General features: G+C 34.6%; 1 protein-coding gene across 3 annotated transcripts; it reads right to left on the reverse strand.

The window, feature by feature from the left end:
* Positions 1 to 1,275: 1,275 nt before the first annotated feature.
* On the reverse strand, positions 1,276 to 12,704 carry LOC126724757 (uncharacterized). 3 transcript variants are annotated; one of them, XM_050429157.1, is made up of 4 exons: positions 12,500 to 12,704; positions 11,107 to 11,380; positions 9,070 to 9,317; positions 1,276 to 1,888 (listed from the first exon to the last, which is right to left on the reverse strand). In XM_050429157.1, the coding sequence occupies exons 2-4, from the start codon at positions 11,342 to 11,344 to the stop codon at positions 1,532 to 1,534; spliced, it is 843 nt and encodes a 280-aa protein (XP_050285114.1). In that variant the 5' UTR covers positions 11,345 to 11,380; positions 12,500 to 12,704; the 3' UTR covers positions 1,276 to 1,531. The 3 variants fall into 3 exon arrangements, with proteins under 3 accessions (XP_050285114.1, XP_050285097.1, XP_050285106.1); XM_050429140.1 differs by having other exon boundaries at positions 12,368 to 12,515; XM_050429149.1 differs by lacking the exon at positions 12,500 to 12,704 and adding an exon at positions 12,353 to 12,493.
* Between the last annotated feature and the right edge of the window lie 2,804 nt (positions 12,705 to 15,508).

Consider the following 15,508-nt stretch of genomic DNA (forward strand, 5'->3'; position numbering starts at 1 on the left):
TCAATAAAAACAAATCAAATACAAAAAAAATGACATAAGCTGAAAAAGTCATGTGAAAAAAAAAATTATATTAAATAACTTGTAAGTGTTTTTTTTTTTGTTGATTTGGAGTATCACATTATAATATTTTGAAAATACTTAGGAAAAAAAAATTTACAAAAGCAACTAGCAGTAAGTTGTGTGATTTGTGTTTTATTTTTTCCCAATATAATTGTTTGGTTCAATGAATAACTTCTGAAGATATAGGGTCCATTTGGATTGAGTTTATTGTTGCTGAAACTGAAAATTGAAAACACTGTAGCAAAATAATTTTTAAATGTGTGAAAAGTACCGTGGGACCCATTTTTAATATTTTTTAATGCGTGAACAGTGTTGCTACAATACATAAACAGTACTGCTACAGTGCAAAACAGTAATTTTTGTCCACCAAAGTCAACATATGTGGGCAAAAGAAAAAAAAAAAAAAAAAAAAAAAAAAAAAAAAAAAACGCAAAACCAAAACGTGGACGCAGGAAAACGGGGAATCCAAACGCCCTCATAATATTTTTCACAAAATATTTCATAATTGTCAAGATGACAAGTTCTTAATGGTGAATAATAAAGTGATGCCAATTGTGAGCTCAAATAAAAACAAATAAATCTCACCAACTCAATTATTGTAAAAATTATTGTGTCTATTGCATTACTCTTTAGTTAAATGACCTATGCAGATGGAGGAATGTTTCTTACCAAACAGTGAACAAAAGAATTTTAAGCATTTGTACTTCTTTCACAAAAAATAAAGGAGTGAAAAAGTATCTATATGTCAGTAAAGAATCATAAATGTGGCAACTAATTTAAGTTACAATAAGAAAAATCACTATTCAAGAGGGAAGTTTTTTTATATAAAATAATAAAAATAAAATAAAAAAATCACCCATTGCAGCATCCCAACTTCTGATTGTGAACAACTTGGACCAGCTAACAAAGATGTAGATAAAGCAAATCAAACATGAGAGGATACCTTTGTTATAGTCTTGTCAAAATTCTGTGTTAGCAAATGAGTTCAGTCACATCTTTCATCTAAAAGCTAATTTCTTACCTGTCACAAGAGACATGCAAAACACCCTTAAGGAGTCAGTTTCATTATTATGTCATTTCTCCAACTCTTTCGTTATATAAAATTTTGGAGCCTTCAAAGAATTACACATTTCAACAGCATTTTACCAACTACTAGATGGTAAACCTATATACCTATCTATTTTGCAAATCAATAGCTTTTATCAACAAGCCAGATATACAACAACCAATTCAATTTCAAGAAAATGCTACACACAAGTCATTGACTTTTGATATGCTTCACAATGCTGACATACACCATTGATTGAAACAAAGAGAACTTGATATCGTAAATAAGAGCAACAGAAACAAGAAAGAAATAGTCGCTACAGCAACAGATTACACCAGTAACATGTTAGAACAAGCATCCTAAACAGTGCGGCATACACCTGACACAAGAAACCAGCAGGCAATTCTGATCTAAGCAACTCAATTAGTAGTAGCGTGAGCCAGTATCATAAACACGACCTCCAGGGTATGAACCTCTTGGCTCAAATCCATGATCCCTGGCACCCCCAAGAAATCGAGCCCGTTCTCTATTGGAATCAAAATTATCACTATTGTAGCCTCTATGTGCTTCTCCTGCAGCAGCTGAGGTTGCAACTCCACTGTAACCATGAGGATCACCAGAACCCATGCCACTGTTAGGGTACTGGTCCATCATGGCTTGCTGGTACTGATGCTGACGCCCCTGCGATTCTCTCCGTAGGAATTCATCCCTACGACTGGCATGCCGAGCTCGAAGTGCTGCTAATTGTTCCTCATACTGAGCATTTATTGCGTTTATTTTCTGAAAAATGAAAGACCATTGTGCAAGATATAAGCTATATTGGAAAAATTAGGTAACAAGAACATCATGTTAAAATTTTTGCTGAATTCAACTGCAAGGATGCAACCAAGACCCCTTGTAACGACCTTGCCCCCAACTATGTAGATATTGTCCGCCTTGGGGCCCATACCCCTCATGGTTTTGTTCTCCTCCCAAAACACACAGCAATGGGGGAAAAGACCTATACACATTTAAGGGAAGTCATTCCTTATAAGCATATTCCCATGTGCTTCCCTAGACAATGTGAGATTCCATGGATTGCAAAACCCCCCTTTTGGGTCACTACACCCGTTGCCTCCTTAATGGTGGGCTGTTAAGAAGTTGGACAAGAAAGAGGGAAACTTGATAAATACTGTTTCCTAATAGGACTATAACCCATATTATAAATATTTTTATGATGGCCGCTTCAATTTGGCCGCAAGAACAAAATATTTCAATACTTGTGTACTATTTCGGCATTGTCGCAATAGTACACAAGTCCATAGAGATAAAAATAGAGCCAATCTAGCCAAAAATTGCAAATAGGATTGCACTATAAAAAAGATTGCAAAAGGATAGCCAACTCATAACTATTACCACTCTTATCAAGCTATCTATCAAACAGGGTGCTCAATGCTCACCCCAGTAATGAATCAACATCAATACATCACCCCCATGTGATCCTCACTAACTCCTAATTCCCATCCAACAGCCACTTTCTAAACTCTCGTCAATGGCTCAGATGTCACCTCCCAAGGATCCAAGATTTGTGAAATCCAAGCTACATTTCCTACTGTGATTTGTTCCTTTACACCTCCAAAAATCATATAAGAAAGCATTTGGCAAAATCAACTCTCCATCACCACAGCACCCCCCACAAGGCTCTCCCTATTAAACTGATAAACTAAATAAAACTCGCCTATTATTTCAATAAGCCCAAAGCTCACAACAATGGGAGATGCGGGAGATGCAAGAAAATTATTATTTAGTATTATTTATGTTTGCTAGTCAATTGTATTTTTATGTTTTAGGTCCTATTAGTTTATTGGGTTATTAGTATTTTAATTTAGAAGCAAAGGTATTTTTGTAATAAGGCAATTAGAGTTTCCTAGCCAATTAGAACTAGGGTTTAGTAATCCTTTATAAGCAACCTATTGTACTCCTTGAGCAGATAGCTGATATTTTGATGAATGAAAACAATGACCGTTTGGTCTCTTTTGGTCTGGTGCTGACTCCAGATCTACCCTAGGTGCTAACTCCTAGTGGTTTCCTCGCTTGGTGCTGACTCCAAGCAAGGCCTAGGTGCTGACTCCTAGTTCATATCTTTTATTTTTCCACTATTTCAATTTTGTTCTGGTTGTCCTGCGTCAATTTTGGTATCAAAGCAAACATCGATCTATCTAAAGCATCCCGTAGTCAATCCAGAACTAGAAAAAAGTTCACCACCAAAAAAAAAAAATCCCTCCCCATCATGTTTTCTCCACCAGCGGGTTGTCTCTGTCATTTTTCTACTTGGTCCAAGAAAGTTGCCATTCAGTTGTGTTTCCCAGTACAAAAAAAATAAAATAAAAAATAAAAAAAGAAGGTGACCCACGCAAACCCATCAGCCCCCAGACCAGAAACAGAGGAGTTTGAAAGTCAACGAGAGCCACCAATGGGATCAGGCCGCCGAGAACCACCTACGCCAACTCGCTGTCGACGCCGCTCCCACCATGCTGCTTCATGCTTCACAGGTTCCATCGAGCTCCGATCTGCACCATTGAGCACTGCCAACAGTGACCGCCGGTGAGCCCATACCACCTCTCAGCCGTTGACTCTAGCGCCACTCGTGACTGCTCCGCCACTTCCCTTCTCTTTAGTATCTTTTGCTTCTAGTTTCTAGTTTCGGTGTTTTAATGTTTGATCTTAGCAAATTTAGTTTTAAGTTGTAACTCTCTCTTTATTGTATTTCACCCAAAAAAAAAAAGTAGTCCAGGCCTGTGACAAACCAGTCCAAGCCCAGTTCCAGCAACTATTTGAGGGAATAGTCTTAGAAGCCCATTCCAATGACCTGTCCAGAGAACATCACAGCAGCCCAGGTTCTTGTTCCAACTCCCAACTATTTGTTGACGCACTATTTTAGAGAGTCATGGAAATATTAGAAGCACCTTATTTTGATGGTTATGAAACTTATCCACAAGATTTTGTCAACTGGATGAATAGGATGGAGCAATTTTTTGTGCAAGCAAATTTTGCAGATAACAAAAAGGTTAGGTATGCCAAGTTGAAGTTAATAGGTAAAGCATAAAAGTTTTGGGAGAATCTTGAATATTTCCGCTATATGAATTATGAACCTGTCATCTGTGTGTGGGAAGATATGAAAGAAAAGTTTTGTGATGAGTATTTGTCACCATACTATCAAGCTAAGTATCTACCCCAATCTCAGTGTGATACTTTTCAAGTTGAAGCAAATACGATGAATTCTCATTCTCATCCTATTTCATGTCCTCAGCGCACTTTTGCACAATCTACCAAGGAATTATCTACCAAGGAAGTAGCGGAATTAACTGTAAAGCTTATGAAAGATATTCAAGACAGGATTGCTAAGATGAAGCAAATGAAGACTCAACCCGATTCAATTGGGAAACCAAGGATAATTGATCACAATGAACTTATTGCTACCCCCATAGAAGACAACATTGATGGTGATATCTTGGTCGTGGAGAATCCTCCAGCAACACCAAAGCCTAATGTTGACACAGACGTACATGCCTCGACAAGTGTTGCTTTAACAAGCATGCAAGGAAATGAATCTATTGAAGAGCAGCAAAGTGAAAAGATGGTGCCTAAAGAGAATATTATGTTAGAGGGTGCACATGATGTGAAAGTTGAAGTTGTTGAATGTGCTTCTAATCAACCCTCCACAATCCTTGAAGATCTACATCTTGGTGAAGTCGAAGAGGTTAAAACCACAGTGCTTCCTATGGTTCATAAGGTTCAAGAAGAGATTATACTGATTCCACACATTGATTTTGTTATTCCAAGTGAGTTTGATGTGGTGGAATTCAAGGTTTTTCTTTTCCTTGTGCTCCCTAAGGTGATTTCAGACTTGAAGCAAGTGTTATTTGTTAGTATCCTAATCCTTCAATGCTTTAAAACTCGAGGTCAAGTTTTCTCCAACCAGAGGAGAATGATGCGGGAGATGCAAGAAAATTATTATTTAGTATTATTTATGTTTGCTAGTCAATTGTATTTTTATGTTTTAGGTCCTATTAGTTTATTGGGTTATTAGTATTTTAATTTAGAAGCAAGGGTATTTTTGTAATAAGGCAATTAGGGTTTCCTAGCCAATTAGAACTAGGGTTTAGTAATCCTTTATAAGCAACCTATTGTACTCCTTAAGGAGATAACTGATATTTTAATGAATGAAAACAATGACCGTTTGGTCTCTTTTGGTCTGGTGCTAACTCCAAGTCTACCCTAGGTGCTGACTCCTAGTGGTTTCCCCGCTTAGTGCTAACTCCAAACAAGGCCTAGGTGCTGACTCCTAGTTCATATCTTTTATTTTTCCACTATTTCAATTTTGTTCTGGTTGTCCTGCGTCAATGGGCCATAGACATCCCAATTTTGTAGTGAGGGGCATAACAAACTCCCCAAAACTTAAAATACATGGAGTCACTAGAGGCCAAATTGTCAATTCTCCATTTTACGCTCTACATACAGAATACCTTACTTGTATAAGATTGGTAATACTAAAACAATGTTTCAAACTAAAATTTAGGTAACTATTCCATGAATGTGGTGTTGACATGCTTAGGATGTGTTTAGATACCGCTTATTTTGCTAAAACTGAAAATTTATTGCTGAAAGTACTGTAGATAAAGGTAAAAGTTAATTGAAATAGTACAGTGGAACCATAAATAGTACCAAAAAGCGCAGTGGGGCCCATGAATAGTAGCAAAAATAAGCTGAATAGTGAAATAATTTTAATTTTTCATCCGCATCCAAACGCACACTTATTTTAATTTTAAAAAATTTGGCTAGAAATGAAACAGAACTGCGTATTTCATATGACTATGTAAATTTGAGCTGAGTCCAGTATCCTGTCCTCCAACCTTTGCTTGAAGACCTACTGCAAAGATTGCCAGCATCTTGGTTGGTAGGAGGCAGTATGCAGACCAGGTCGAGTCTCTTCCCAAGTTCAGGTACATATATATGTGTGATGACTTGTTCAATGATGGTGTTCAAATTTTCCCAAAAGACTTACCAAATTTTCCCACTTTTCTATACTTCTGAAAATGACCCTATTACCTAATTGAAAGTGATTCAACAATAAGACAAATTAAGGTTCATAACGGTAAATTAAGAAATTTTAAACTGTTCAATCTAATCCCACTAACAACCCCACACATACTTTTTTTTATAAGAAGTAAGAACTAACAACCCCACACACACAGATAAGAAAACCATATTCTCAAAATAAAAGATTGAATAAAAAAGGTTTAAAAAGTAAAAATAAAATTTTCAAATTCCATAAAATTAGGACATATGTTTTATATCAACTTATAACTAGGGTGACAACTTAAAATGTTATATTTTATTAAGTATCTTAAGTTTATTTCCTTTTGAGTCTAAGTTAGTCTTTTATTACCTTATTAGGTCTTAGTTTACTAGTCAAAATTAGACCTATTAGAAAAAAGTTAATATCTAGAATGATGTAGAACAAATTAGAGAATTTGTCTACATGTGCTTGTGGTGGGTTAATGTTTAGGAGGATTTGTAAGGAAGGAAAGGAGAGAAATTTAAAGTGTTCAAGAAGAGTACCACGAGAGAGAAGAAGAACAAGAAAATGAATAATAAGGCTAACGTGCCTTAATACTAAAAAAAAAATTAATATTTTTATATCTTTTATATAAGTAAAAAAGTTTGATTAATAAACTAAAAACCTAATAAAATAATAACTAATAAAAGACTAACTTAAAATAAAACCTAATATACTTATCTCCTAGAAAATATTTATCAAAAAAAAAAAATTATCTCCTAGAAAATTTTAGACTCAAATAAACAACCAAAATACATTTTAATTCACAGTGGTTGCAGAAATTACACTTTTGCCCCTTAATACAGAATTGACCATAACTTGTTAGTTAAATAAAAACCCAAATTAAAAGCTATTTTAACCATCGAACACATATAACTAGACCTCAATGAGTTTTGAACCCACAATCTTACCCTCCATCCATTCTAATGAAAGAAGGAAGTGTCAGTGGAGTTAGAACCCATTGGCTGAAGCCACTGAACACCATAAATTTCTCCCTTTTCTTCATCCTTATAACCCAAATCAAGCCCTTCCTCTTACCTACAAAACCCAAAAAGCCCTCATTCTTTCTCCTCCAAATAGCCATCAAATAACTCATAAAACCACCCTTTGATTCCTAACATTCATTGTCCTGGAACTTGTTTGCTTCAATATATATTATTCTTTCCCTTTTCCCCGTCTTATCAATCTCTAATCAATTTTGAGTTGTGACCCTTTCTTCAACTCTAAATCCTAGGTCCATAAATGCTCCTAACCTTACACCCACCACATGCATGAATAAACAAATTCCATGACCCCATAATTTATCCTATATCAACTACTCCAATTAAAACTTTATTAACGGATGTTTCAAGAAATCAAAGAAGTTTCATAATTTAAAATAAATCATAGTAATCATCAAATATAAACTTTTTTTTTTTTTTTTGTTTTGGTAAATACTTAGTCTTATATATTTACATTATGTGACTTAAGATATTCTTTTTCTTTTTCTTTTTTAAAATTATTTTATTATTCAATTTGATAATATTAAAGAAAGCTTTATTAGAAATATAGAAATTACTTAGTGTCCTTTAATCAACCCGTGATTGCACCGCTATATTGCTAGTTAATAAGAAATTAAAAAAAAAAAAAAAAAAAAAACAATTTGTTTCTTTTCCATGACTAAAACAATGTAGCTGGTGATGATGAAAGCCTTAGCCATTCATAGGTGAACTTAAACTATATTTTAAAAGTGCAAGACCTATTGTACTCTGAATATTAATAAGAAAAAGTGATGTGGATTTGTGACTTTTATGCTAACTCCTGTGCCCAAAGAACATTTTAAGATACTGAAATTCCTACTTTTACTCACATCCCTCATGATGCAATTTAATCTATTATAGGAGGACAACTGAACAATTTTGATGTAGGTGTGCCTATGACAATTTACTAGGCTGTTTTGACAACATGTTTCCTTCACTTTGGAAAGCAACTAATTCCAACATCACGTTCCAATGGAGGAATGAGAATAGGACCCTTTGCCGAACTGCTCTGCACTATTCTCTAATTCAGGTGGGAGTAGGGATGGTACATCCATCTCAAATCACCTAATGTTTGAGATAAGATTGAGTGGCTGCAACCCCATTGCTTGACTTTGTCTAGGCCCTTGAAGTTGAAAGAATATCAACCCTAAAAAACAGCCCAAAATGATTTTAAACTAAATTTAAAGGGACATTCTTCTTTAAAAAACAATAGGATATTAGTCAATGTTTAATACAGGATTGGATTGTGGCTTCACTGAAACGACATCTTATTAATTGAACTGCATCCATTACCTAGCAAATCAGTTTTGCATCTTAAACTGACAACTACAATTTACAGCTGAGGTAAGCCCATACAGTTTCACAGAGAAGAGCGGACTTGAGCTCCCTAAAAAAACCCATCTCCCTTCCTCTCTCTCTTGCTGTGTACACATCATCTATAGTCTACATGAAGTCATATGTCCAGTTTTAAAAATATAGAAATAAAATTCTTCTTTGTACTGACTAAGTCATGTGCTATGTTATTAAGAAATATGGCTTAACCACGGGTAAAATTTGTTATGTTTGACTAAAACCCCATGATTACAATTTAGTACAAACCTCAGGGAGATTTAGTAACATTTCCGAGAATTCAAGGTAAATTGAAATATGGGTTAACCACAAAGGCTAATCTATAACCTCCCTTCTAAATAATTAAATGATTTTATTGTAAAAAATCACAACTGCTGCAAAGAAATCGAAACTAACACCAAACTATAAAGTCCATAAGTGAATTTTACCCAAAATGCATGAATAAGTCAACCACAATAGGTAAAAAGAAAATGCACTTTGAAATATGTACTGACCTCTTTATGTCTAGCATTTTCGGAATCCTCAGCATCATTCTGTTCCTTGGCTAGTTTCATAATGTCATTGTGGAATTTCTGCTCAAGAACTTCAAAAGTCTGCAGTAAAGGATTGCCCTCATATCCAATATCCATATTTTCTTCACGTGTTTGAGATCTGTGATCATTGTTGCTTTGTTTCTCCAAAGCCAGTTTGGGATCAGGCCTCTGACCCTGCAAATAGGATCTTGGAGGATCACCCCCTTGACCTGCATTACAAGAAGCATGAGTCTCTAAGTGCTAAAGAGTAAACTTATTTAGAAAATGAAAGGCACGTCAAAATCTTGACAAAGTGAGATGTTGGGTTTGTGAAGCAAACAATGCTTTGTACAATCACGAATTACTAAGAGTGGTGAAAAAGTCAAAGTTACCCACTTACCCAGCCCTCCTAATTCAGCCGTAACTGGAGAAAGAAAATCTAAGAATGACTAGAGAAAACCCAGTTGTTTTTCCTCCCCCACCCCCCCCCCCCCCCAACCAAAAAAAAAAAAAAAAAACCCTCTCTTTTCTCCTTTATCTAAATATGATATTGGACACTTTGTTTTATGGATCAGCATATAAACTAGTAATAAAATCCTTGCAAAATGGTATCCTATTGTTGCCTAATCAAACCACATCATACCAACATCTTCCCATTTTCCGCTGGTGACAGTCATATCTAAATGTCCTACAAGGGCAAGGATTATTGTCTAATTTAGATTCAACATCTATGGAACTACTTATCAAAAAAAAAATCTATGGAACTAAAATGCATGGAAAGCATCTGTAAATCTGTAATGTGGTAGACAAGAAAATGGCTATGAAGAGGCCAACAGGGGGAAGGAGACAAGACCACAACAGCTTCACATTTGCATCAGAACTCTTAAGAGTTAAGACTCTACTCAAAGACTGCATGAAAAAACTAAGATGCAAGGTGACATTGATTGCAAGAGTGAAAGAGTATGAAGTTTATTAGAGACATCAATTGAACAGAAATCAGATTTTTTTTTTTTTCTTTCTTTGTTTTATTGGTAAGTTACACACACACCCAATTGGTATTGAACCCACGACCTCACCCTTCATCCTATTATTATGGGAGAAGGAAGTGTTGGTCAAGCTATAGCTCATTGGCATAAATCAGCTATATTTATAATTTAAACACCATGATTCACCTCCTTAAACAAGTATCCAACAGACTTTTATTTCCCTACTCTCAAAGAATACAATATAGATAAGGAACGCATACATGAAGATTGATAGGATAAACTTTCATACAAGTGCATCTTTTTATTTATTGATAAGTTGCATAGGCATCCCATGGGTCTTGCACCCATGACCTCACCCACCACGTTGAACTTTTAAGGGAAGGAGATGCCATTTGAGCTAGAGCTCATTGGCAAGGCATCAATATTCTGAAGTCAACGAGCTTTAGCACAAATGACACCTCCTCCTCTCACAAGAGTGGGTGGTGAGTTACTGGATTTAAAACCCACTGGTGCGAGTGTAACTTACCAATAAGGGAAAAAAATTGTATCCATATTTTAAAGATAGAATCAAATGGTTTCAGGTCCTCTATAGCAACATAGGTGTGTATGAGATGCACATGTAAATATATTCTTTTCCCTTTTATGTAAATATATTTGTACTCTTTCATCTGTATTTAAACTACTCAATGAAGTAAAAAATGTTATAAGCTTATTGGGTCAACATCACAATTTGCCCTTCTTGGTAGAAAAAACTTGACATAAACCGTTAAAACAGAAAATTCAAAGGCAATAAGTTATACATTGGCCTTAGGCAAGGACTTAAATAAGATAAAACCCAGATCTCTAAGACTATAAAGATCAACCAAAAAAAAATCAGATTTAACAGTTTATCTCAATGTAATTAAAAACTTTTACTCCTGTCCTCTTCACGGTAAACACATAAATAAGCAAAATTTTCATATATCCCATAGGGAGCCTTATTATTATATATGGGAATGCGCTCACACACACACAGAAAACAATTACCACTTGCCTTCATTAAACATATGAGATGCCATTGAATTTGACATTTTGGAATCATCCCTTTCCCATCTCCATTGTCCCTCCGCTTTCGAGTTCCCATATGGATGCTCCCTCTCAGGAGTGAAGGCCTCTAGTCGCCCTTGGAAATGAACAGGCTTGTTTTCCATCCTCTGACTGGACATATGATGCATCTGACCACCAGCATATGCATTGACACCTGAATCGGCATACTGCCCTTGCCGTCTCATTACTATTAACTTAACAATGCAGCTTGAATGAGAGACCTATCAAACATAAAAGCCACTAGTAAACGCGCATACTGGAGAAGACCTTGGAATTCACATTTTAGTTTTATTTCCATAAAAGACTAAAATTAAAGTCGGCATTTCATTCATGGACATGAAGAGACAAGTGTTTAGCATCAAATATGCCTTAACTAAAGATCGACGATCATAAGCACAGATTTGAAACCTTTTTGACAGCAGAAACTGAAAACAAAATTCTGCCAAAAGAAAAGTTTTAGGTAAAAACTGCTTTCCTACATCTTTCCAAATATTTTGCGAAAGATCATTCAACAAGAAAAATCTCATATGAGAACTTTTCCGGAGAAATTCATTTTCACTTCCACTGACAAAATGGATCCTTTCTGATCCCTCAATATTCCTTGTGCAATTAATATAAACCCAATGGGGTCAATGATAGGTCAAATGGCACCTCTTGGTGTTTCCAACATATACATCCAGGGTTCCAATCTCCCCTCCCTTACTCAAAATGTACCCAAAAAAAAAAAAAATACAAACCCAATGTAAACATATTAGCACACTACTTAAAACACTTGCATTATTGCATATATCATTATCATGGCACCACCAACGTCAACTAGTTTAATTTACCTAATGGAATAAACAAAGGCCTCAACCACACACTATCAAAAAAACCTATGTTACTAAATTCTTTAAGTTTCAAAACAAATGTCCACAATAAACACCAATCAACTCTATCATATATCAAGATAACTATGTTATTATTTATCAAAAACAAAAATTTATCATATATCAAAAATACCCAATACCCACCATCAAATCCCATTGGCAGCTTATAGCTCAGGTTGTGCATACACATAGACATACACCATAACATGCATGAACAAGCATATACCTCAAAGAAACAAAACAAAAACTCCTACCAGTTTCTCATAGACATTTTATCAAACACAACGTACAAAACCCGAAAGCCCAAAAAAAGAAACAACTTACAGACGATAGCTATACCTGAGACCTAGCTAGAACCCTGATGATTAGCACAGCACAAAACCCAGGCGAAGAAAAGCTTTAAAGATTTGGCAGAAAGAAATTGAAAATTATAAAAATCAAGAATAAATAAATGTTTTTTTTTTCTCTTACCTACTTTTAAAAATATATATAATTTTTTTTTTTTAACTTTATTATATATCTTCTCCCACTGTGACAGCTGAGGCTGAGAATCGAACACTGGCCAGTGGCCAGGATTTTGTTCTGCTTAGCAATGAATGACCAATCCTATGATGCCCAGTCTCGGGGCTCCAAATGGGTCGGGGTTAATTTGGACAGTACAAACAAACTATGCGTTTTATTTCAGAGTTGAACCAAGGTTTTATTTCTTCCCTTCATCTAAATAAATAAAGATTTTATAACGAAATAAACAATTGAAAATATTTTATAACAAAAACAAATGAAATTTTATTTTCCCATAAAAAATGTAACTTTATTTTATAGTGATAATATTCAGAAACAAATATCCACGAAATAAGTCTATTGGGTACGCTAATTGTAGAATTATATTATTATTTTTTGGCAAGTGAATAGTTTATTAATAAGGTATAAAAGTAGAGGCTTAGGTCAAGACTTTTAAAAATATCTAATTTAAGTGGGCATTGCAAAACGGTGTTTTGGGTTTAAAACAAGCGGTTTTTTTAAAAACTGTGTAGAGTTTTTGTTGCAAAACAGAGTTTTTGGTTTTAAAAATGAGTTTTTAAGCTCTCAAAACGTCCAACTATATAGGCTCTTAGTCCGTAAGTATAAACAACACTTAACAGTATTTTTAAGTTTTCATGCTCCTCCAAGTCTGCCACTTCTCAATCCCTTGCTGATATTCATCTACCATTTGCTACTCAAATACTTGTGCATATAATCACCCAAAACAGCCACGGTCAAACCTGTGCAATCAAGACCAAGTCTTTAGACATATACAAAGGGGTCCAAGTTCATTGATGAGATGTAATTCTAACTCACTATTAAAACATACTTTAAACGCGTTTGATTTCAAATTTACCATCTATCGTGATGGCTAGAAAGGATCCAAGTCATGATGCAATGACAATGAGCAACATGACTAGTAACTACCCACCTGTAGTGGGTAGGGTGCCCTTTAAGCCAAGGACAAATGGGGCACACTAAGATTACTCCACAAAGGGTGGACAAACCAATAGGTAGTCATATCCCACCCTAGCAATTTCAACATACATTCAGCCACTTTAATATCACACTATGCCCAACAACATAAACAATGTTAAGTTTCATTAGTGCTAATATATATATATATATATATATATATATATATAAGTTTTAGTCATCCCCATCTAGGAGTGCTAATTCGTGTTCATGTTGACTTATAAGATTTGACTATGTATATCAATACTAACCCGACACGTTTATTAAACAAGTCAGGATTTCTTAACCCTAACACAACATGTTTATTAAACGAGTCAATTGTGTTGACCCATTTATTAAACGGGTCAAATTTTTATCAAAGCGAACCAAAAAAAAAAAAAATAGTATTAACCCAATTGATCTAGACTATGAAAAATCAAACAAATAGATTTTTTTTTTTTTTTTTGATAGGAGAACAAATAGATTTTTTAATACAAAAATCATAACTAACGAGTAACTGCATCACAAATAATCATTCAAAACTTAAGCATATCTCAAAATCACAAATAATTAATTGCAATATGTTAAACAAAATAAACCACAGCAACTAATAAGTTTATATACTTATGGTTTTGAAGGGTTTATTGGTAAAATAACATTTAGACAAGTCAAACGGATTCCATTGGTTGAACACTAACATACCCATTTATTAATCGAGTCAGTCGTATCAACTCGACATAACACAATCCGTTAAGTCTCAATTCATAACCTGCTAACTTTGCATCGTGTTTGTAGGTTGTGTCAAATTTTACCATCCCTATGGACCCCATCATCCATTACCAATGAAGTTGTATAATCCTTAGGCATTGTGTAGAAAAAAATTCAATATTGGGGAAATTCTTGGGTGCATGGTGGTGAAAGGCCTCAATTCCTTGAAGGAAGCAATAGTGATGAGAGTGTCTTTTTTTCATATTCTCAACAACAAAGTTGGTACTCATGTTGGCCAATTCTACTAACATATTGCTCCTCCACAACCTTACAACCCTTCTTTTTCATTAAAAAAAATCATCAAAAAAACCTTATAACCCTTCTTTTCCACTATAATCTTACTTCTAATTGGCACTTGAGCTATTCTAATTTGTAGTTGGGCTTCGGCTTGGACTATATTGGGCCACTTTTAGGGTTCTCATTCTTGTTGAACTCCACACACGATGCTGATCATTTTGGTAGCGATTTGATTTCTCGTCATTAGGATTGGAAGGCTCAGATAAAGGTCAGAACAAAATGAGGTGTCTACAACTAGATCTTAATATTTTTTTATATATAGATTTATTTTGTCTTTTAATCAATTTCCAAAACTATCTTTCAAAAAACAGATCTACAAAATCTAAGCTTAAATCTAATCTTAGATCTAGAACTAACAAATTGCATGTTGCACTCATAATTGCTTGTATCATATTGCATATTGTACGTGGGTACATAAAAGGTCATTCATAGTCTAGAGGATCAAACTCTGTTTGGGTAGAGTGGATGTCTAACACTTTCCCACTCTCTTAGTTTCCAAATCTAGGATTTTAGGTTTGTAGATTAGTGTTTTATCATTTCCTTTGGTAGAATGTAACTATGATCAAAGATTTGTAATTTTTACTTCGATTGTAACTAGGACCAAAGGAATGTAATTTCTACAAATTGTATATATTTTGATTAATGAAAATTTGAGGCAATTCAGTTATACAATTTTGTATTTTGTTGTTTTTCTTATTTTTGGTAAATAGAAATAAGTGGTGACTCCACATAAATTAAACCCAAAGAGGTACAACATACACTCTTTTGAGAGCTCACCTGTTCTAGTCTCTCACACACTTAAGGAATTTTTACAATTGCAATTCATATGTTTCAATTTGATCGACTTTGTTTATTATATTGGCTTCAAATTAAATGTCACATCACAATTTGCAACAACTAATTTTCTAATATGTTTTCTTGTTCCTAAACACAAGTTTT

This window comes from Quercus robur, chromosome 1 (assembly GCF_932294415.1).
Source record: "Quercus robur chromosome 1, dhQueRobu3.1, whole genome shotgun sequence".
Taxonomy (NCBI): Eukaryota; Viridiplantae; Streptophyta; class Magnoliopsida; order Fagales; family Fagaceae; genus Quercus; species Quercus robur.

Bases quoted from the DNA above. Each gene is read 5' to 3' on its own strand.
- LOC126724757 (XM_050429157.1), bottom strand. From the start codon at position 11,344: ATGAGACGGCAAGGGCAGTATGCCGATTCAGGTGTCAATGCATATGCT. The intron at 9,318-11,106 runs GCAAGTGGTAAT...CTTGTAATGCAG, and splicing joins ATCTCATATGTTTAATGAAG to GTCAAGGGGGTGATCCTCCA. The intron at 1,889-9,069 runs GTCAGTACATAT...TTCATTTTTCAG, and splicing joins AAAATGCTAGACATAAAGAG to AAAATAAACGCAATAAATGC.